Source organism: Uranotaenia lowii, chromosome 2, assembly GCF_029784155.1.
Source record: "Uranotaenia lowii strain MFRU-FL chromosome 2, ASM2978415v1, whole genome shotgun sequence".
NCBI lineage: Eukaryota > Metazoa > Arthropoda > Insecta > Diptera > Culicidae > Uranotaenia > Uranotaenia lowii.
In genome coordinates this window covers 407,612,247-407,635,397 of record NC_073692.1, presented here as the reverse complement: position 1 = coordinate 407,635,397, position 23,151 = coordinate 407,612,247, and the positions used below count along the sequence as shown (strand labels likewise).

At 39.8% G+C, this 23,151-nt stretch overlaps 4 protein-coding genes across 5 annotated transcripts; 3 read left to right on the top strand and 1 right to left on the bottom strand.

The window, feature by feature from the left end:
* Positions 1-400: 400 nt before the first annotated feature.
* On the top strand, positions 401-1,528 carry LOC129749272 (cytochrome c oxidase assembly protein COX19). Its single transcript, XM_055744213.1, has 2 exons — positions 401-553; positions 1,236-1,528. The coding sequence occupies exon 2, from the start codon at positions 1,259-1,261 to the stop codon at positions 1,526-1,528; it is 270 nt and encodes an 89-aa protein (XP_055600188.1). The 5' UTR covers positions 401-553; positions 1,236-1,258.
* Positions 1,529-1,572: 44 nt separating this feature from the next.
* Positions 1,573-2,178, top strand: LOC129749267 (phosphopantothenoylcysteine decarboxylase). Its single transcript, XM_055744208.1, has one exon. The coding sequence runs from the start codon at positions 1,573-1,575 to the stop codon at positions 2,158-2,160; it is 588 nt and encodes a 195-aa protein (XP_055600183.1). The 3' UTR covers positions 2,161-2,178.
* Positions 2,179-2,671: 493 nt separating this feature from the next.
* Positions 2,672-13,623, bottom strand: LOC129749268 (protein RER1). 2 transcript variants are annotated; one of them, XM_055744210.1, is made up of 5 exons: positions 13,104-13,623; positions 12,652-13,031; positions 4,778-4,979; positions 4,495-4,712; positions 2,672-4,428 (listed from the first exon to the last, which is right to left on the bottom strand). In XM_055744210.1, the coding sequence occupies exons 2-5, from the start codon at positions 12,715-12,717 to the stop codon at positions 4,354-4,356; spliced, it is 561 nt and encodes a 186-aa protein (XP_055600185.1). In that variant the 5' UTR covers positions 12,718-13,031; positions 13,104-13,623; the 3' UTR covers positions 2,672-4,353. The 2 variants fall into 2 exon arrangements, with proteins under 2 accessions (XP_055600185.1, XP_055600184.1); XM_055744209.1 differs by having other exon boundaries at positions 12,652-13,015.
* A 5,388-nt stretch (positions 13,624-19,011) lies between these two features.
* LOC129743374 (uncharacterized) lies at positions 19,012-21,441 on the top strand. The gene is made up of 5 exons (XM_055735363.1): positions 19,012-19,042; positions 19,116-19,338; positions 19,406-19,588; positions 19,651-19,722; positions 19,780-21,441. The coding sequence occupies exons 1-5, from the start codon at positions 19,012-19,014 to the stop codon at positions 19,952-19,954; spliced, it is 684 nt and encodes a 227-aa protein (XP_055591338.1). The 3' UTR covers positions 19,955-21,441.
* The last annotated feature ends 1,710 nt before the right edge of the window (positions 21,442-23,151 follow it).

Below are 23,151 nucleotides of genomic sequence, written 5' to 3'. Positions count from 1 at the left end.
TGACGATATTTAAAAACTAAACAAAAAATTTAAAACATATCAAAATGACAAAAATTTTTGCCATTATTAACATTTTTATAGTTTTTGTAATTTTGAAAATTTTTTAACCTTTGAAGATTTTGTATAAACAATATCATGTTATTTTTGTTTTGTTCTATTTATTGTAAAGAGGCTTTTTATTCTGAAGTCAACCTTTTTGTTTTTGCTTTTGCTTGTTAAATTTTTTATTCTTATTTTTGAAATTTTTGTAGGTTTTCAGTTTGTCGTTTTTTTTAATCGCTTTTATTTTCTTTCTTTAGTTGCAATGAAAATTATGCAAGAAAGGGGTCTACTGATATTGTTAATTGTGTGTGTAACAAGTCACAAGAAAATGAAAAACAAATTTGTTTCAGTGTACAGAATTTTTGTTTGAATGTTTTGAAAACACAAAAAGGGAACAAAAAGGGAAATTCGCATTTTGTGCCCGTGAATGTTTTCTCGATAGTGCTTAAAATTTAAAATTTTGTTTTTTAACAATAGTTTCAAACCAGATCTGTTGCGTCGTATTCTACGGGTAAGCTGATATTTTGCTCACAATTACTTCGTATACTGAAGTAGCATTTTGTAGTTATAAAATTGTTTACATAATGCCGAGGAATGTCTTAAATCCGGCCTACAATTACGTATACACTACCGACTGAAAGATTTTGAAAATCTTCAAAATTATCACAAAATAAAAAATAAAATTCTAAAGATATTAATAATTAACCATCAGAATTATTCTTGTTCAAGAAATATATTCAAAAATTTTGTTAGAATTAATCCACGCTTTTAGTAAACGTTAAAATGGGAAATTTGCTTGTTGGTTGGTAGTTGAACTGAAAATGAAAATATGTTAGAAATCTTTTTGAATATGTTTCTCCCGTAGCACCAAATTTTAGTAAATTTAAATAAACACAATTTTTAGAAGTTTTAAAGATTCTCAATATTCAGAACAGTTCAGATTTCATTGTTCATTAGTGGAATGTTTTGTAGATTTTTTTTAAATAACTTGTGACTTAGCCTTCAGAATACTGAAGACTGGTAGTCAAAATTCTTTCTATAGAATTACAATTAACTAATATTTTAGTTTTTTTGTATTTAAATATGGGCAGTTTACCATTTTCTCTGACATTCGTGTTCGATTTCAATTACTTCAAACTTATCAACAAGTTAAAGAAAAACCTAAGAAAACTAATCGAATGCCATTTTTCCAGATTCAATCCCACCCGGCGAAACTATGACGTCTATGACCTTCGGTCAAAAGAAGTTCATCCCGACAGCGCCGGAAAAAGGAAGTTTCCCCCTGGACCACGAGGGTCAGTGCAAGAAACTGATGCTCTACTACATGCGTTGCCTGCGCCAGAACAACGACGACAACTCAGCCTGCCGACAGGAGTCGAAAGCCTACCTGCAGTGTCGCATGGACCACAATTTGATGGCCAAAGAAGATCTCTCGAAACTTGGGTTCAGCGCAGATGAAACTAGTTCAACAGGGAAGGGAAATTAATGTAGTTTCTTTTGAAAATTTGAACTTTATTATAAACAAAAACAATGCCTAAACGAAACGTTTTAATCGGTTGTACCGGAAGTGTGGCAACCATTAAGCTTCCGGTTCTAATAGAAAAACTTAAGGAAGCTCGAAGTGACCTAGATATCAAAGTGATTGTGACTGAACATGCGCTGCATTTTTTCAAAGCTGAAGACATCCTCAAGGAAGTGCAAATCTATCGGGACAAAGACGAGTGGGAGGAATGGCAGGGCCGGGGTGATCCGGTGCTGCATATCGAGCTAGGGAAGTGGGCCGACGTTATGGTATTGGCTCCGCTGGATGCGAACAGTCTGGCTAAGATCGCTCAAGGGCTGTGCGATAATCTGTTGCTTTGTACAGCCAGGGCATGGGATTTCGGAAAGCCGATGCTCTTCTGTCCGGCGATGAACACCCGCATGTGGGAGCATCCCATTACCGGGCCCCAGATTGAGGTGCTCAAGTCCTGGGGTATGCAGGAGGTGCCTTGCATCGCCAAGACGCTGATGTGTGGCGATACCGGACTGGGAGCAATGGCCGAGGTGAGTACTATCGTGGAGAGAGTTGTGGCTAGTTTGGCTCGTTTAGATGATGTGAGGTTCAGTGGGAAGTAATATAATATTATTGTTATACATCCAGTTGTCCAATCAGTCGAAAGAAACGTCCTTTTTATTTAAACGTGATTTTTGTGTGTAGCTGCTTTGATATACAAGGTGGTCCTTGGAGAAGTTTGGCACTATGGTAGTCTCTGCTACAGTGTAGATGCGCCTCACTAAATCCCATTCGATAGAAGGTCCAGCAGTTGATCGGCAGAGCTCGATGGCCGATTTAATCATATTAACGTGCCGTTGTACTGAAGCAGAGATTGCAGATTCAAGTCCTGCCGGTGAGCCGTTGTATCTTTTTCGAAAAAATTATGATATTTATGGCTTATGTTCCTTCGTTCTTTGATACCTCATGTTTCTCTTATTATTTCCATCACCTACGAAAATGTGATTATTTTCAGGTACAAATATGTACCAAGCGTTTTCATAACATTAGTATTGATTTCTAATTTCCGCTTTTGCACATTTCGTGAAACTTTCCTTTAAAATTAACAAAAAAAAAACTCTTCGACACAACATATTTGATTTCGGTTTAAATTTATTTGGTTATCCATGATGGTTTTTGCTTCCATAGTACAATAAGATGGTTTTAATCCTATACCACACACTTTTACCTGTTTTTTTTAATCCACTCGATTTCGCTCATCTTAATTTTTGCTGCTCGACTTTTTTTTTGTTTTCTTTTTCTTTGCTTAATATTTTGTCTAAAAGATGTGTGTAATTCGGTAATATGCTTTCCCTTTTTCTGATCTTTCCATTCCGCTTGTCGAGTACCAAAAAAATTCGCTTGCACAACACAACCGCGTTGCAGCGTGCCCGTTACGAGTTCTTCGATACACATCTGATGCGCGATAAACCTTGAAAAAAAAAACTTTCCTTTCTCGATGGACGCGCCAAAGTATTCTCAATATAGGAAGTAACTTATTCTACACAATGCAAAATACACTGATTACTGGTTGCTCGCTACTTAAACTTTTTTTTTTCTGTAAAAAATTGCTGAATTTCTGGCTTCACTTTAACTTCGGAATTCTGTTGCTTGAAATGGGGTGTTACCCTTATTAGGATTTTTTTTTATTTCTATAAATAGTGTACCAACAGATAACTTTGCACAGTGGGATACAGTAACTGATAACCGTGAACGTAAAATTTTCTGTGTAGTTTAACCGAATTTTGCTGGAACATCTAATAAAATTTTCCGGGGGAAATGAAAGACTTACATGGTATAAACAAGACTATTCAGTATAATCGAATTAAAACTAACTCAACACATTCACCTATTTGTTTACTTTATGTATATAAATACATTGTAGAATTTCTGAAAGAATCGTTTTGCATGCCCTAGGAAGGCTAAATTTTAAATTCGCCGAAATTGATAGGAGATACACGAGAAGGGTGCTTCGAACTAATGTGAACCCCAAAGTGAGTGTTTGTACAAGAAAACTGTTGACGGGTGAAGAAGTTTATTTTTAGAACATCTACCATATATTGTGTAATCTTTGCAATATTTTAAAGAACTAAACCGTTCAGATTTCGATAACGCCTTTTTCCTTTCCAAAAATTTGTTCTCGTGAAAGTTGGGGCATAAAAACAAAAGAAATTACTCTATTACTGTAGAGAAAATAACGACGTAAGCACAAATCATTGCCATCGGGCGTTTTGTTTCTTTGGGAGTTGAAATCGAATTCAAACTGAAACAAAACACTCGTTCATTGTAACGTCTCAATTCGTCAGTGGAACAATACTGTCTACAACAAAACAAAAATCACACAAGCAACTACTCAAAAAGATAAACTGAGAAACTGTTCTCAAAACGGAGGAAACTCCAGGCGTCACTGGTTTCCGAATTCGGGAACCACACCCAAAAATCCATCAAATTCAGCACCGGTGATTGGTTTTCATACTCTCTCTCTCTATCCTTCTTTCTCTCTTACTATCTGGTTGGTATCTGTTGCTAGTTGTATGGGTTGTTGTTAAGGTTTGTTGTTGTTGTTGTTGTTGTTGCTGTTGTTGATAATTTCCGCTCTAAACGGTGGAAATCAGTGGTACCACAACGGAGGACGACGACGAGGCCGCGGAAGCAGGCTTCACTTCCGGCACTGCTGGGGACAGCGCAGAGGTGGCGGCAGCAGCAGCCGGAACCGGTGTTGTGGTCGAAGTAGAAACTGACGAGGGCGTTGCTGGCAAGGTTTGTGCTTTTAATTGTCACTTTTCCGTGGGCACCGCCTGGTAGCGGGGCTTACTGTGGGTGAACGGCAGATACCGATACTTGATCATGTGCTGCAAAATGTAAAAAAAAAACGATTATAACAAACGTTCTGGCTTCCTAAAACTCGAACCTCTCACCTTGATCTGCCGCTTCATGGTGATACAGAACAGCGTGATGAAGTACATGACCAGGATGGGCCAGAATACCGGCACGTTGAAAAAGTCGAAGCAGGTGCAGATGATGCCGATGACGGTACTTTTGCTGACGGCGTACCAAAATTTGAACTCCGGCAATCGACGAATGAACGGTCGGAACTCTTCGTTCGCCTTGGTCGGCAACTCCGGCCCTTGGTCGTCTATCAATAAAAAATTTCGTTAAAACAATCTTTTTTTTTCAAGCTCATAAACCAATAATACTCACCGTCTAAATCCAACGCCGGATCGATCTTCGGGGTAAGGAACGCAATGAACAGGTTCAGATGGTAGATACCGAGCGCGTAGGTCACGATGTACCAGCCCTGTTTGGTGAACACCCGCAGCAGGAACGCGAGCACCAGCACGATCGCGCCGGCCCATCGCAGCTTGGTGTGCGGCGTCCAACGGTCCAGCTGCAGCTGGTAGAGCTGGAATCGAATCGAGGAAGGAAGGTTGATTAGACTAGTGGTAAATTGACTATTACAATCAGAAATGCGGTTATGAGGCCGCAGGCTTAAACCAAAAATAATATATTCAAAGATACCTAGCTCTTGAAATTTTGCATATAAATGCCAACGGACAATCTTTTAACGAACCTTAACACCATCTACTGACAGAAAAGGTCAACATATCACGATAATTGAATTTTTCACTTGTACCCCTAGTTCCGGGGGGTTTAAAATGTACTCTAATATGCTTTTGTTCATTTTTGAAATACATTTGAAAATGCACTCTGACATACTTTCACCAATTTTTGAAGAAAAGCTATGCCACTTACTCAATTTAATTGAGAACCTCACTCGTTTTTGGGCATTCAGATTCCTCAATAAAAAAAAATCTTCAATTAAAACAGATAACTAATTTGTATGGCATATCTCGTTGAGCCTGATTATTGATTCCAAATTCCACGGAACAGGGCTGAGGGTATTGCGATTCAGGGTTTTGATGACGTGATCAATATTTATTTTGATTGGATTGCTGATTTTTGATATATAACAGAATTTTTTCCCAAGGTTTTAATTTAATTTAGTTTAATTCATTCAAATGCTGATAAATTTTATTTAGTTTTATTAAAAGGTTTAAATCAAAATCTTAAAATTGCAAAGCTTCCCAGTTTAAGTTTAAACAAGTAGTAGCCACTTGAAAGCATGTGGTAAATATGATAAATAAGAAATTCAAAACTTTCAAAATTATTTTATATCAGGAAGTGCTATTTCGTTTTTTCCAAATCAGCCATTTCAATAACAAAAAGGAAAAAGTAGTGTAAAGTACTATCAAATTAGATTTGAAAAAAAAATTCAAATCTGTCCACGTGAACATCCGGAGACGGGGATTGTGATTTGCCAAATTTCCACACTTGTCTACGGAGGGATAGGAGAGGGTCTAAAATCTCATTTTTCTTTCCAAGTGGTATCTGAACAGCCCCTAAGGAAGAAAAAGCTTTGAATAGCGATTGAAGACTCTGATACCGAAAACCCGTGCTAATTCTGGAGAGCCAAGACCACGTAGAGAAAGACCTCAGTGTGTTTGTCGTGCAGATGAACCCTCAAACTGCTAGTTATTTCCGACCGTGTACTATAAATTGGTTTTTTTCCTTAGCGTGTTTTACTAATTAGTTGCATTTCTGCCGCAGCATTTGATGGTGGCGCTTTTCGATTTTGTCCGTCGACTTTCGCTAGAGTTCCGAATCTTGTAATGGATAATTTTTGCTTAAACCATGTTGTGAAATGTGTCCGTGATTGACCCTCAGTGGAAGGTTTCGTCGATGCTTGACTACGTTAGATAACGTTCAGTCTTGCCAGTCCTTCTAGCAGACTTTGCTCTTTGTAGTTTGTAACCGACTACCCAATTCCTCGGCCCACGCGTGAGGACCTCGACTAAATCATCCACCATAACGTCTAACCTTGGCGGGTCATAACGACTACCAATGGTGAGTTGGAATCGATTGCATTCCTGCAATTCCTGCATAGGGCTGAGATAAAAGATCTCCACTGCTAGCGATCCGGAGCCAGCGTCTCCACTTGCTGCCAGCCAAGGTTCTTGTCAACTGTGCGAATTTCAGCGGCTAGACTACGCCGCCACGAGCTTCTGAGCCTGTCTCTTCTTCGATGTCCATCTGGATTCCAGTCAGGCGTCTTTCTGCAAATTTCGTTTTCATCTCTTCGCAGCGTGTGCCCAATCCATCTCCACTTACGTTCCCGAATCTCGATTTCTAGCTGTGATGAGGCGAGATTTTCGGAGGATTTTTTAGCAAACCCGATGATGATGTGGTACAGCTAAAACTATATTTTTAATTATAAAAAATGAAATGCTTTGAAATACAATGTTTTACTCACATTGGCTAACCTCAATCTTGCTTCTCCTCAACAGTATTTTAATTTCCAATTTTATGGAATGATTTCTGCCTGCGTACATTTGAAATGAACCATTTAAATATATGGATTTAATAGAAAAGGTGTGAATACTCACAATCGGAAATAATTATCCAATGATAATGCAGAAACTAAGTGTTAATACGGCGACCTTAATTGGCTCCTTCAAAGCTCGGAATTATGTCCCTGTGATAGCAATTACTTTAGGATAAATTTATATTTTTAATGGTAGAATACTCACGATAGCAAGCAAAATCAATAAACGATTGATAAACTAAAGCGATACAATATTAATTATTTCACTGTCTGATCGAATCAATGCACTTCCTCAATCGCGTGGAGTTAATCTTCAAGTTCGCCAGTCACGATGACATCATCTCCTGCACTCAGAATCAAAACAACCCAAAAATGAGAACGCCAGCGCATCAAAATAAAGTTCGACTGGCTTTCTTGATTTTGGGCTGCTGTCAATACACCAAAATTAAAGTTCGAAGCTCGAACTGATCACCCCAAAAAAATTTCCCTTTTTTTCAGTTATAGTTCCGTTTTGTAACCAAAAAAAGTCAATCGCATCGAAAACAATGTTCTGGTAAAATGATTTTAATTCGATAAAAATTTATTATGCTTAACTAATTCTAATTTGTAGTTTTCCAGAAAACGTTGATCCATCAATTGTGCCTTCTTCAGAAGCTATTTGCATCATGACCCCAGCGAGTTTCCGGAAAGAAGAAAAACCAACAGGAAACTGGAAGAAGCGGATGATCTGGAACAATCACAGCATTTGCCATTCACGACCTACTGGAAATGGGAGCTCTCATTGTAGTGGTCTCAAAATTGGACACGTGACGTTTCTTCATAAACGGTGCCAATCGCCGGGAGTTTTCAGAATGACTTGAATTCGGTACACCAATCGTAGCCGTGGATACTATCCAATGGGTATTCAATTCCAGTGACGATTGCAGCTTGGTTTTCCTTCCGGGTGCATCGTGCAGGTCAGACTCATCAATTTTATGTTCAATTTTTATTTTACGCTATAAGTTCCGTTCATTATGTTGCCAAAAGCACTCTGTAAGTCCTGCCCGTATTGCTCCGGGATAAATGAGGCTCGGGTTTCTAAAATGCCATATTCGGAAACCTTCGCCGAGATCGGTAAAATTGTGAAAAAGTATTTTGGAAAATAAAATAAAAAGGAAAAATGAACAAAAATATTGTCTTTATTAAATATTTATAATCCCTTTTCATATTTGGTTCAACAAATGAAAAAATCCCAAAAAAAAATCCCTGCCGCATGACATGCCCCAAAATTAAGTTGCAAAAATGGCATTGATTCTCAAGTTTGGGAAAACCTCCTCGAACTTAAAATAGTCGGGAGCCAGTTTCATCCGATTTTGCGGCATAACAACTTGGTTTTGGGTTGTTACGGCCTAGAGTGTGACAGATCGCTGTCATCACAGATGACGTTCGTTGGATTCTGCTGCTGCGGCAAGGGAACGGCCAAAGTTGCGGCAACAGTGTGCCCAATCCATCTCCACTTACGTTCCCGAATCTCGATTTCTAGCGCCTATTGATGAAACCGGCGATGAAGTTCTACGTTTGAGATCCAATTGCCAGCCACCAAGCGCGGATGATGTTCCGCAGGCAGTGATTCACAAAAACTAGCAGTTTTCGCGTCGTCACCGCATAGAGTGCACCAAGTTTACTAATACGGGTTTGACGTTTGAGTTGAAGATTCGGATTTTAGTTCGTAGAGAGATCTGACGTGAGCGCCAGATGTTTCGGAGATTCGCAAACGCAAATGTTATCCGGATTTCGATGTCTTTTTTGGTACCACCATCAGGCGTAATCAGGCTACCAAGATACTGGAAGCACTCCACTTTCCCAACCTGTCGTCCAGCTACTACGAAATTGAAAGGATTTACTGTGTTGATTTCCATCGACTTAGTCTTTCCGACATTGACTTTAAGATCTGCTGCCTTGGAGCTTTCGGGAGGTCGTCGAGTTTGCTCTGCATGCCTTGTTGTCTTTGGGCGAGCAAAACAATATCGTCATCCTGGTCGAGGTCGTTCAGTTGCTCCATTGTCGAAGGATTTCACGGCAACCCTCGGTTCGGTTAATCGATCCACTCAAGATCTCATCCATTACGATGAGAAAGAGTAGCGGTGACAAGATACATCCTTGTCTCACTCCAGCAGTTACCGGGATTGAATCAGACAATACACCGTCGTGCAGGACCTTGCACGAAAATGCCTCGTTCTGTGCTTCGATGAGATGGACTAGTTTCTCTGGGACTCCTCGTCGCCTTAGAGCCGCCCAGATGTTTTCCAGTAGTAGAAGAAAGTCCTGGAATTCGTTGATTTGTTCCAGTATTTTTCGTAGCGTTGTGATGTGACCACATCATTCGGGAACGTAAGTGGAGATGGATTGGGCACACGCTGCGAAGAGATGAAAACGAGATTTACAGAGAGGCGCTTGACTGGAATCCATATGGGCATCGAAGAAGAGGCAGGCCCAAAAGCTCGTGGCGGCATAGTCTTGCCGCTGAAATCCGCACAGTTGACGAAAACCTTGGCTGGCAGCATGGGTGGCAAAACTCATCAGATCGGCTTGTCCAGTGAAAGAGAGTGCAATTTTTTTCGTCTGCTCCCCCAATCGGTGCGGGGAGAGATAAATCGCACTGAAATAAAGAGTGAGATTGTCAACACATAAGAGTGAGCGAGAGCATTCATATTCGCTGATGAAGAGAATTCCCTTCTCCGGAAAAATCTGTTGCGCAATGTGCTGAGGAGACTCTCGAATTCTAACTCAGTTTATTCTTGGTACGTTCACGAGAAAAGATGCTACTTTCTGAATCAAAGCTCCCAGCGGTGTCCTGATTTTCTAGAAGCCGTCCTGATCTTAATTGCAATTGGTTTTGCAATAAAAACAGTTTAACCTGTTAAACCAATGGTAATCTTCGGTTCAGATGATATTTAAACGGTGTTTTTCGGTATAACTGCACCGCTATTTCGCCTTAATTTATGCAATCTAAGAAGAGCTGCATTTCATTTCCACCAATCTACTGGGGTCCTGAAAAATCCTGGTTTTTGTTCTTCGCGGTGTCCTAATTTTTTGATGAAACCACCTGTCACCTCTTTTTCGACCGCTACCTTTTGCAAGAAAAAAAAATCAAAACAGCTAACAGCAGTAGGCATGGTATTGTTTATATTTTTTCTACGTTGTGTGGTGGGAGTCTAAATGACTGAAACACAGGGCGCTCTTTGTTTAGAATTCTCTTTCTCCCACTCGAATACAAATGCTCTCACACTTGCCGTCCGAGTCACTTACAGCTCGTGTAAACTCGGGTAATGAGTGGAGCACGATCAGCGAAAGAGGATTACACTCGGAAGCCGAACTGAAAACAGTGTTGGTTTCTCCCGGCTCTCTGTTGTTTGAGAAGAGCCGACCAACCCTGGCTGGCAGCAAGTGAAGACGCTGGCTCCGGATCGCCAGCAGTGGAGATCTTTTATCTCAGCTCTATGCGTCGGTCAATTGGCGCCGGACCTTTAGGTAGGTAGGTAGGTGATGTGTCCACACATGTTCGTCCGGATCGGAATTCAGCTTATGACCGTCGGAGTGTAGCGTCGATTTTCTCCTGGATCGTGTTCAGGATCACTTTGCAGAGTACTTTAAGGGTTGTACAGATCAAAGTTATGCCACGCCAGTTACCGCACTCGGTCAGGTCCCCTTTCTTCGGGATCTTTACAAGGATACTCTGCATAAAGTTGGCAGGGAATGTTGCTGTATCCCAAATGTCATCGAAAAGACAGTGCAACATTTGTGCTGACAAGGCAGGGCCGGCTTTGAGCATTTCAGCAGGAATGCAATCGATTCCAGCCGCTTTGTTGGATTTTATGACTTTGATTGCCGCTTCTATTTCAGCCTGCGAGGGCGCTTTCGAGTTAACGCCATTAATGCGACTTACTGTTGGCGCTTCGAGCTGCGGGTTCTGTTGGCCATCGCTATTTGTGACTCGGAAGAGTTGTTCAAAATGCTCAGTCCAACGCTTGAGCTGATCTGTTCGATCTGTCAACAGCTGACCTGCTTGGTCTTTCAGCGGCACCACCAAGGCGGCGAGAAATGTCATAAAGTAATCGAATATCTCCATTGGCTGCGGCTCTTTCTCCCTCTTGGGCTAGGGAGTTTGTCCAGGCTCCCTTATCTCGTCTACGAACTCGTTTAAGTGCCTTTAACAGCTCCGCATATCGTAAGAGGGCGGCTGCTTTGGCTAACCCGGTACATGCCTGCTCAATTCCGACCATCCTCCAGGTTTCACCCGACATCCATTCACTTCTTCTTCCACAAACTTTACCGAGAGTACCATGGCTCGTCGTGATAAAGGCATTCTTGATTCCACACCACTGTTCCGTCTGTAGGTAGTTTCGAGGTTCGGAGTTCAAGCTGTTCAACGTATGCCCTTTTCACCTCTGGATTCTCCAACCGGCAGACGTCGTATCGACAACCGGCTTTCTCCTCGCGCCGGTGGACACGCGCAACTCCCAGTCGTATCTCGCCAAGGACGAGGTGATGGTCAGAGGCCATGTCGCGCTACGTTTGTTGCGGACATCAAGAAGGCTCCTTCTTTAATTTCGGTAGATGCAGATGTGGTCAATTTGATTTTCTGTTCGGCCATCTCGGGATACCCAAGTGACCTTATGTATTGGTCGATCACCATGTTGTTGTTGCCACAAAACAGCTCTCCGTTTTCGCTCATCTGTCCTAGAACATGGCAGGCCGCAAAAGTCCTGATTATCGGAGCCAATCTTTGCGTTGAAGTTGCCTAAGTGGATTTGAATGCCACCCTTCGCAATTTTCTCAACCTCGCTGTTCAATTGACTGTAAAACTGCTCTTTCTCCTACAACGTCAGTTGGCGCACAACACTGGACCATAGTAAGGTTTCTAACCCGTGTTCTGAATCTGGCTACGATTGTTCTTTCGTTTATCGGTTTCCATCTTATGAGGGCCGCATGGGCCTGCGGGCTTAATAGGAAACCAATTCCCCGAGAAGGGCGTTCTCGTATGCCAGAGTAAAGCAGTACTTTCCCAGACTAAGTCTTGTGTTCTCCATTGTTAGGCCAACGTACTTCGCTCAGTTGCAATATCTCTAGCTTGAGACGGCTAGCTTCTCTAGTGAGCCTGCTTACCTGGCAGGACAAGAGTCAAAACATTCCAAGGTCCAATTCTAGTCCGTGTTTTCATGCTTAAAGTCGTTGCCGAAGTTCCAATTTGGCTATTTCTTGTCTCAGTTTTCGTAACGATTGATTTATCAGGTGCAGTAGGTTGTTAGCCTAAGGTCCCAAGAGCTAGTTACCCTTGTATAAAATTCAAAATATCGATCTATTAAAATTTTTTTTTTTGAGGATCGATCCTACGGCTGTTCATCTTAATTGATCTTGAAATCCGATTTTTTCGGAACAAATAAACAATTGAATTGAAAGCCCTAAGTTATCCCACCTAACTTTTTTTTTCAAATTCAACCAAACCTTTAGGAGTGATAGGTAGTTGACTACTAATATTGAATGTTTTCCATTCTGGTTGTTGTGCTCAAAAACAATAATCTTTTTTCACAGTTGGACGAAATAAGTATGATATTCAAAAAAAAACTAAGCCTCATTAGCCATCCAGACAAATAACGAGTCTGGCCAGAACCTATTCAAAACGACCAGACAAAAAATTATCATTAGAACGCACCTGCGAGATCCTTATGAAAAACTGCGTCACCACGTTCTTGCTAGGGGTAGTCTCCTCGTTCATCATTCTGCTGTTGCTATTTTTTCAACTTCAGCTTTTCTAACGATAGCACGATCGTTTCTTCTTCAATACTGGCAAAACAAAACCCTTCCAAGAAGCGGGGGCAAAATCAAAACTGGCCAGCAGTAGCAAACGGCAAACGTAGCAAAAAAGTGTTCTAAATTTAATTAAACGTCTGTCGTTCTCCTCAATTGCTTATCAGTCGCATCGAAAGGGTGTGCAGCAGTCTCTTTGCTCCATTCAAGACGTCCCTTCTAGTAGTTTTGTCCGGAGTTGCCCTGCCTTAGAGAATTTCCACACTTTCCTAAAATGGGAAAATACTTTCCATTCAATGTCAACACCGCATGTAAAAGAAGTAGTGTGCAATGCGAATCGCTTTTTCGAATACTTACGCAAAAGGGCAGAAAAAAGCTGATCAAACACAACTGGCCCTGATTATTGACCCATTATGATTGGTCAACAGAACTTTTTTTTTGTCCCGTCTCGTCTTCCGCTATTCGCCTTTGCTGATGGCCTTCTTTTCTTATTTTCAATACCACCAACCTCTTATCTGTGGGATACCACCATTTGGGTGACGAAAATTGTAAGGAAAAATTAAAATCTCCCCCTTTCGATGCTGGCGGTGGTCGGGGGTTGATGTGTGAATAATTGACGACGACGACGTCGACCAGTCAGCGACACCGACGAAAGAAAAAAAAAACTCAACACTCTCCGGAACAGAACCGCTGCCAGCTGTTCCGATTCCCAAAAACCTTCCGACGAGGGCCAGCTATTTCCGTGTGCCTTCCCGATGACCCACTTTAGGTTTTTTTCCGTTCCCTTTTCGTTGAATTAGCAGAATCGAAATTTTCAAAGTGCGATATGAAAAACTTTACACTCTTGGATTTGGTGAGAATTAAGCGGCTTCTTTTGGAAAGGACGAAAACCTTTTTTCCGTTTATCTTTGGTAATCTTTTGTTTTCGTGAGAAAAAGATAGCTATGAGATAGTTATAAGGTAAAATATGCAATTCAAAATGTGAAACTTTTAATAACTTCAAATATTAACCTTCAACAGGCAAATAAATGAATATTTTTTAAAATTGTTACGTCGTTTTGAAAAATCCTCAATGAATTCTGACACTCCGGCTCGATGATCGATGATTGTGGCCGAAAACTTCACCACGTCAATCTGTCAAAAAAGTCGAATGATCGTCATCGGGTGGTATAAAGTGGTATAATTCATCAGAAAACGGGTCCGGATTCGTTCACAGAGTGCACACGCGAAAAATATGAGAAATGCAAACTCAACAATTTTATGCGATGTGTAGAACTAAAAGAACAATTCCTCACAATTCGAGTTACAATTTTTGTTTAAATTCTTTCTGTTATTTTCTGTCTCTTAATTTCACGTTAATTAATATTTTTGGTTTTTTTAGCCAACAAGTTTTTTTAGATTTATTTTTATTGATTTAATTTTGTCATTTATGTTTTTTAAATTTTAACTTTTGTTATTTTTTGTAAGTTTGATTTTTTTCGTTATTCTAGTGATTTTTGTCATTCTGTGTTAATAAATTTATTAATGAATAAATTCAATTAATTAATCGAGTTTGCTAAAAATGGAAAAAATAACAGAAATTACTTACATGAAAAAAGACAAAAAAAATAAATTAAATAAATACAAAAGACTGAAATAAATCACAAAAACTACAAAGAATTAAAAAAAGACACAAATAACAAAAATGACATAAAACTACAAAAATCACAAAAATGACAAAAGTGATCAAATTGACAAATATGGCAAAAAATATAAAATTGAAAAAAGAATACTGACATGATATAAATGACAAAAATGGCAAAAAAGGCACACATGACAAAAATGACAAATATTGTAAAGATGTTAATAAAGGCAGAAAAAAATATATTTTTGTTAGTTTCAAGGTGAGATAATGGTGATGGTCGAAAAGTTTCTCTGAGAGCAAAATAGAAGCAGATCGGCCGAGGAAGAGACAATTAGCAAAAAATTGTTGAAAAGAAAAAGTTTCTGATAAAAAAAAGTTGCACCAGTCAAGACAGTATTGTCTGATATGTCTGTCACTTTTTATTAATTTTTGTCATTTTTACATTTTTTTTAAATTTTTGTTTATTTTGTCATTTTTTATTTTTACGGTTCAATTTTTTTGTGATTTTAACAGTTTTGACATTCATTCTAATTTTGGCCATTTTGATTTATTTTCTATTTAGTAGTTTTTTTCTTTATCACTGGCTTGTCGTTGAAAATTTCATAAGCTATCTTTATTATTTCTGCAATATCTATTTAACGCGGTTATTTATGATATGTTTTCCAAGTTTTACTTTCTATGTCACTTTTTGTATAAATTTTTTTTGGAATTTATAAAAGTTTTTTCGTTGTTTTTTTTCGCATTTTTGTCATTTATGTTTTTTTTATATTTGAAATTCTCATCATTTTGTTGTTATTTTTCGGTATTTTGTTATTTTTCTCCAAGGAATATTTGGCCTGCCTTCGACCAGACCGAACTGAGCGCCATTAGAAAATTTAAAAATAACTAAAACTAAATCTCGAGTTATTCATATCTTAGATCGCAAAACCGAATAGAAATGAATAAAATGAATTCCTTGAATTATAAACTATTGATTCTAGCTTATTAACATCACAGATTTTGTTTCTAGTTGAAAATAATTGCACATGAAGTTCAAGTGTCTCGAAAAAATGCTGATGGCGTTCAGCTCGGTCTGGTCGAATCCCGACCATTTAGAGCAAACGCACCAATAAGTGAGTATACGCGGCCCGGTTTTGCTCATTTCAGCGGACCGGTTTTGGGATACACACTCTTTCGCGCACCGGGCGGTAGCATAATTATTTTTAAATTTAGCATTGCACTGAGAAAACTTTTGAAGAAAATCTTAATCTTAAATTAATACGGACCGAGTGAATTTTCGGAGTCGTCCACCAAACGGCTCTTCTTATGTTACATGATCATTTTTGGTCATAACATACGATGCTTCGAGTTTGTTTATCTGAAATTGAGTGAGAGAGTCCTGAACAATATAAAATACAAAATAAATAACTCACCATCAGAACCAGCAATTGCACTTTTTCGTTCAATTCCTTGATAAACCCGAAAAAATGTAACGAAATTGCGAATTCAACTGGTTATTAAAAAAAAATCCATCCACAATTTTAATCTCATACACATTTTTTCTTAAAATGAATATCAACAAACATACACACGCTGCGACGTCGTTTGTTTAATTCTGCTTAAATCTTTAACTTCTTTTTCCAACCAACGTGCTGACTGAAATAGTTGCTGTTCCGAAAAACTGGGTCCCATTAGTTGCAAACTTATTGAGAGACCTCGTTTCGAAAGCCGAATTGGTAGGGACAGTAATGGAATGCCACCCATACGCTTGGATACAAAAATCCTGCACAGCGCACTGGTCTCGATTATTATTACTCCGAGAAAAATCCTTGAAGCTTCACTCAAGGTTGTGAAAGTCAGTAAAATGTTTACTACACGGGATGCACAATCAAAATTTTCACAAAGCAATCGTCGGACTTGAAGGGCTTTTCGGAAATATTTCATGGAATTAGTTTTTGCGAAATAAAAAAAAAGTTTCCGCTTTCCGTTCGTTTGTTTAATTCTGCTTAAAACGGTAGAATTTTTTCAGTGCATGTTTGATCTCGCCCCTTTCTAGTGAGCAAATTTGGTGATTTTGTCGGTCCCGACGGCAACGGCCCTATTTTGCTCACCTTCATACTAACCCCCGTGTCGTGACGGGTTTTACGTCCAGAGCTCATTCCAGTGTCCTCTATATCTGCGACGTCTTTACTCGGCTAAAATGTCCAAAAAACTGAAGATCCAAGATCCAACGTGTTTTACTGAATCCTCGTTTCTCTCTCTCTAGGAATAAAACTATCTCTACAAACTCTACAGAGAGAGAAAGGAATCTCTGACTCTCATTGGTTTGACAGGAGTAAAACGAATTCTTTTTTTTTTTTTTTTTTAATAGGTGCACGGTAAACAAAAGATATTTATATTTGTGTGATAACTTACCGCTTTTATAAAATAATTATTTCTGAGATTTGTGCTGCAATCGGTTAGTTTTATTCTTATAATTTCGCTATAGATACTATACACTACACCCCGGTGCGGTATGGAAGTGATTAAACTCGTGAGCATTTTCACTTTGCTCGCGATTGCTGCGGATGCCCTTAAAGAAGGTAGTGTCGAGGCAGCCCTGCTTTAGTATTAGTACACACTGCGACGTCACAATCACGAAAAATCTGTTAATTTACTAGGAAATTTGCCGTTTTCGTTGATAATTTGAAGAATTTGCTGGAAATGTTCCACTTTTAATACCTGTTATTCTAGAAGGATTCTTGCTCTTCAAGATTGGTACGAAAAAAGATGGATTTTTGAGTAATTTTTGTATGAAATAGACCATCGAAGTTCGAAAAAATAGTGGATTTTCCTTACTCAAATTTGCAAAACTTGAAAATTAGTTCGAAGTCTTCCATGAAAATGATCAAGTCATTGCAGTTTAAGATCCCCGCATAAATATGGATTGTAACCAAACGATTTCTGAAATAGTCTATCGACGATTTTATGAAGCGTAAATAAAAGTTAAGCAAACGATTATTGGAACTGTGAAAAACATCGCTTGAATCGTGAATTCCAAAATGACTGTATTTTAAATATGTTGTTAGGTTATGTAACTGTTAAAAACTGTTAAAACACTTATATGGAAGAACTGTAATACAAACAGTTAAGAAACCGTCCCAAAACCGCTTATGGAAACATATTTAGAACTTACAACAGTTATCGTTATAGTTTTCCTTAAAGTATGCTTGAAACTGAACGTTTACAACAATAGTTATATCACGATTCCACAAAATGTTCTTCCAGCGTTGTACTGATGGTTATGGGAACCGTTAATGGCGGATGCACCAAAAGGGAATATTTTTCGGAGTTTTCGGATTTCATATAAAGTTATTCGATTTCACTTTATCTACATTTTATTTTTCCATTTTAACTTACACTTACTGCTATCAGGATCTTTTTAATTATTTCTATGATTCACCTTGCGTAGCTTATCTATTTTCAATGGTGAATGATGTGAGCATAGATATTGGCATTTGGTCCAAAATCTGCACTGCAGGGCCAATCGCTACACCAGCAGGAGCATCCCCCACGGTCGGGGAACTCGGGCTGAATAAAAAACTTGCATTCGGCGACACTAAAATGAAATGAAAAACAAAACAGTCAGAAACATAAAGGAAATTGGAAAAATGATGTTTGGCTACCCCATAAGCAGGCGAAAATAGAAAAACAAACACACTCACCTGAAATATTATGCATTTTTCGGCCTAACTGTTGAGTTGTGCTTAGTCCACCCTTCGATGCACCGGCTTTGTGGTCCATTGAGACAGATTCAACAGCAATTTCGCAAGAATTTTTGATATTCAGCATCAAAAATTCGTTCGAGTTGCTGTTTGGTTTCAAACCGAACACCAAAATCAAATTCTCCAATTTCTTATTCTTTTTCTTCGTCTTTCGAAACTGCATGACAGCTGCCATCAGAGGTGCCAGGTGTCCTGATTTATTAGGATTTGTCCTGATTTTCGAGAGATCGTCCTTTTTTTTTCAAAACTCTCGAATTGTCCTGATTTTTGGAAATTTGACTTCAAAAAAAATTCTCAATTATAATAGCATTTGTAATCGAACTATGAGAACTTTGAACAAAACTGTGATAAAACAAGTAAAAGTCGTTTTTATCCGATGGTAATCTTCGGTTCAGATGATATATAGTTAAATGGTGATTTTCTATATGAGCTGTATTCCAGCCAAACAACTGTTGCATAGATTAGGGCAGATAGAGCACCTGTATTTCGCCTTTGTTTATGCAATCTATGAAGAGCTGCATATAATTTCCATAAATTTTTAGGTATCTTAAAAAATCTAATTTTTTTCTTCGCGTTGTCTTGATTTTTGACAAAACCACCTGGCACCTGGCGGCCATCCAGAAATTTGAGGTGTCAGAATTGTATGGACGTTAACAGTAATCGTTCGAGATGATTTTTACGGTTGATGAAAAACGTTGGTTAATTGTTCAAACCATTCAGCTGAACTCACCATTAACGTGACTTTTCATATGAACGTGGATGCTTGGTTTGAATCGTTTTATTTAAAATTTATTTATTTGATTTGCATAGTTGTACCCAACAGCTATGTTTTGTTGCATTGAAATTTACACTTAAGTTATTAGTCCTAAAATAGTTTACGATACGAGCGATTGGCAAAATGAACACATTAAAACCCATCCCCATACTGAGTAAAAATCAGCGTGTTGTTATTATTAAACCAAAATTGGTTTAAATGTGCCAAGCGTGAGATTTTGTGTTAAGAGCACCCAAGAGTGAGGAAAGCAAATAAAGCGTGCAGCCGAACATGTCAAAATTCGACGTGGAAAAAAGAAACGCCATTTTGTATAGAAGTGCCGGCGCAAATAGACGCGGCAGTGTGCGAGCACCAAATTGGACCGCAAAAAGTGCCTTTTTGGATATCCGGAGAGCCGTTGGAGCATCCAGCAACACGCAAACCGCGTGCTCCAGGATTTGCCGTGGAAAAGCAGGTAAAAAACTTTCCGGTAGTGCACCGAGCACTTTGAACTTAAGTTCTTTTCCCCATCGGTCAGGAAACCGTTCCAAAACGTGGTCTGGCGAAGGCCAAAGAAAGGAGGCTCGGAACCGGTATCTCGGCTGGTAAAGACGGCTGAAGTGAAGTCTCGAGGAGCCAAAAATATCAACATTTCCTCGCCACAAAATCCGCCTACAAAAGGAGCTAGTGAGAAGACGGTGCGAACCCTAACACTTGCAAGGTAAGCGACCAACTTCTAAAGCAAACTTTCCGAAAGAATAACAACGCTCTTCTCCACGGCAGGCCACGAATCCAAATCGTCGGTAGGCAAAGGCATCAGTCGGAAGAGCGAGACAGAGCCACACATCCACGTGTGTAAGTATCACGTGAAAGAATACGCCGACAAACCATTGACACGTTTTGCTTCCTCAGGGCTCTTTTTCTCCCCTCACCTCAACTGCCTTCCGGTGCGGCAATTTCGGGCGAGCCGAAGAAAATCAGCAGCCCCCTGGTAGACCCCAGGAGGCGCCACAAGTGTAGGACGGAGGCACGAATCAACCAAGACCAGCAGCCCCCTGGCAGACCCCAGGAGGCGCCACAGGCGTAGGGCCACAGTTCCCGCAGTGCTGCCAATCGGCACTCCGAATCGCCGAGCAGCACAACAAAACTCGGAGGCCCCGGGACTCTGCCGTGAAGAAAAGTGGAGGTCTTCCGGCAGAGAGGGTCCACAAGGGAAAGCAGCAGCAACAGCGCCACCAATCGGCCCCAGGCGTAGGGCGGCCGACCAGCAGCAACAGCGCCACCAATCGGCCCCAGGCGTAGGGCGGCCGACCAGCAGCGACAGCGCCACCAATCGGCCCCAGGCGTAGGGCGGCCGAATAGCGGAAGAGGCACGAGGTGCCACCCGATCGGCGCTCGGTCGAAAGGCGGCGGACGCATGCCGGGCAGGCGAGGTGCCGTACAGTGGGATCCATTCGGCGAAAATGCGGTGAGTACACGCTGGTTTGGGAAAGAGTGGGTGTGTCTTGCCATAATCCTTTGTAGCCATCATTTTTATTCATGTGGCATCGCCCAGGAAAAGCCTCTTCAATAAATGGCGCCCAACAAAAACGAACCGCTTAAGTTTTGTTCGGGAAAAATAAAATATCATTTGTATTTGTGATGATATTAGTATGTTTTTGATTGTAACAGTAATTTAGTTAAACCTACTGTTATGTTATTATTATTATCGCTCAATTTTTGTATCGTATCGTAATTTTGTAACCTGTAAGTCCACATTTGTCTGGTTTTTTGATCCTAATAAACCTAATAAAGAATGATGAATAAACAAATTGATTTGTATCATCTTAATGATGAGGAGATGGAATATGAATTGGCCTTGCGCCATGTTTCAAATCTAGCCCCATGCTCTAGAAGAGCTAGGGTGGTCAAGTTAAAAGCCCTTGTCCAAGAGGACACCCTTAGAGACACCATTTATGTTAATTCGGAACACGTAATGTCGCCGGAGTTGAACATCGAGGTCTGCCAGAGGGCAGTTGTTGAATTGAGGAATCAGGTCGATTTAGCTACCCAGAGTAGAAACGCCGATCAAATGGCTTGCGCGAAATCGAGATTGCTTCATTACCGGCAAAGATTATCACTGATTCCAGTGGTCGCGAATTTAGAGGAAACGCGTAGGGTCGTGTGCGAGCTTGTAGAGACGCTGCTAGCTCAGATAGAGTGCGTGAACAGTGCAGTCAATATGGTGCTAAGTGAAACGGAAAACACTAGTCTTTCTACTAGTGTCCCGACCATCCAGGCAGAGAACAGTAGCAGTAGGGATGCCTGCGATGCGTTGACGATTCCACCGAGGCCACAAGCAGCCGGAAATGATGAAGGAGCACGAGCACGGATGCAAGAAGCGGATGTTGAGCCGTCTTCTCTTCCGTTCCAAGGAGGCAGACAAGGACAGAGGGACTCGGAGGAAGTAATCATCCGGAGGTCGGGTAGTTCGGCTGGTCTGGCTGCTGTGAACGTTCTGGACGAACTGCGGTTCGACATTCAACAACGACAAAGGAGGCAGCAGCAGTTGAACGACAGCTTTACAAACCGAAGTGGTAGCTGTGGTAATCTTCATTTTTTTTTTTTTAATCGCTCCGCTCAGACGCGGAGTTCACGAAACGCGACTGTCGTCACTAAAGTTAGTTTACAGACTGACGTAACAGCTTCGTTCTCTTTTCTTCTCTGATAAGGCCGTAATCGAACACCAATACTGTGGTAAATAATGCTATTTGACATTTCATCAATATACGAACACTACTACCATTCACGCTTATTTTATTGCATCAACATCAGTATCAAACTGTTTTAAACTGAACTCAATTTTGTTCAGTAAACGATAAATCCTAATGGTCCTCTTTTTTTTTTTAATCATACTATTAATCATTTTCTTATTATTCCTACCCTACACCACCACATTCGCTCCCTTCTCTACACTCATATTGATCCCTGACTTTAAACTCCCAAGATTCAAATTTTGACTGTACTGCCGTTTAAAGCTTTAACTCTGGCACCTTGACATTTGACGCTTGACTCTGAAATTTACGACTACTACTATTAATTATTAAATCCCAACTCGTGACTTTTAACTAAAGGCTTTTTCACTAAACTCTTCACATTAGAACCTTGGCTTTGTATTTTCAATTTTAAAGTCTGGAACATTGAGATTTATTGATCAACTCTTAAACCTATTACTCTGTACTTTCATCTATTGACTCTCAACTCTAGACTTTCAACTCGTGGCCTTAACACTAGACTCTTCATATTTGAACATTGACTCTCGATTTTCAATTTCAAAGTCTGGAAACTTGACATTTTATACTTGACTGTACAACCTATGACTCCTTACTTTCATCTATTGACTCTCAACTCTAGACTATCAACTCGTGGCGTTGAAACATGACTCTTCACATTTGAACCTCGACTCTCAATTTCCAATTTCAAAGTCTGGAAACTTGACATTTTATACTTGACTCTACAACCTATGACTCCTTACTTTCATCTATTGACTCTCAACTCTAGACTATCAACTCGTGGCGATGAAACATGACTCTTCACATTTGAACCTCGACTCTCAATTTCCAATTTCAAAGTCTGGAAACTTGACATTTTATACTTGACTCTACAACCTATGACTCCTTACTTTCATCTATTGACTCTCAACTCTAGACTATCAACTCGTGGCGTTGAAACATGACTCTTCACATTTGAACCTCGACTCTCAATTTCTAATTTCAAAGTCTGGAAACTTGACATTTTATACTTGACTCTACAACCTATGACTCCTTACTTTCATCTATTGACTCTCAACTCTAGACTTTCAACTCGTGGCCTTAACACTAGACTCTTCATATTTGAACATTGACTCTCGATTTTCAATTTCAAAGTCTGGAAACTTGACATTTTATACTTGACTGTACAACCTATGACTCCTTACTTTCATCTATTGACTCTCAACTCTAGACTATCAACTCGTGGCGTTGAAACATGACTCTTCACATTTGAACCTCGACTCTCAATTTCCAATTTCAAAGTCTGGAAACTTAACATTTTATACTTGACTCTACAACCTATGACTCCTTACTTTCATCTATTGACTCTCAACTCTAGACTTTCAACTCGTGGCCTTGACACTAGACTCTTCATATTTGAATATTGACTCTCGATTTTCAATTTCAACGTCTGGAAACTTGACATTTTATATTTGACTCTACAACCTATGACTCCTTACTTTCATCTATTGACTCTCAACTCTAGACTTCCAAC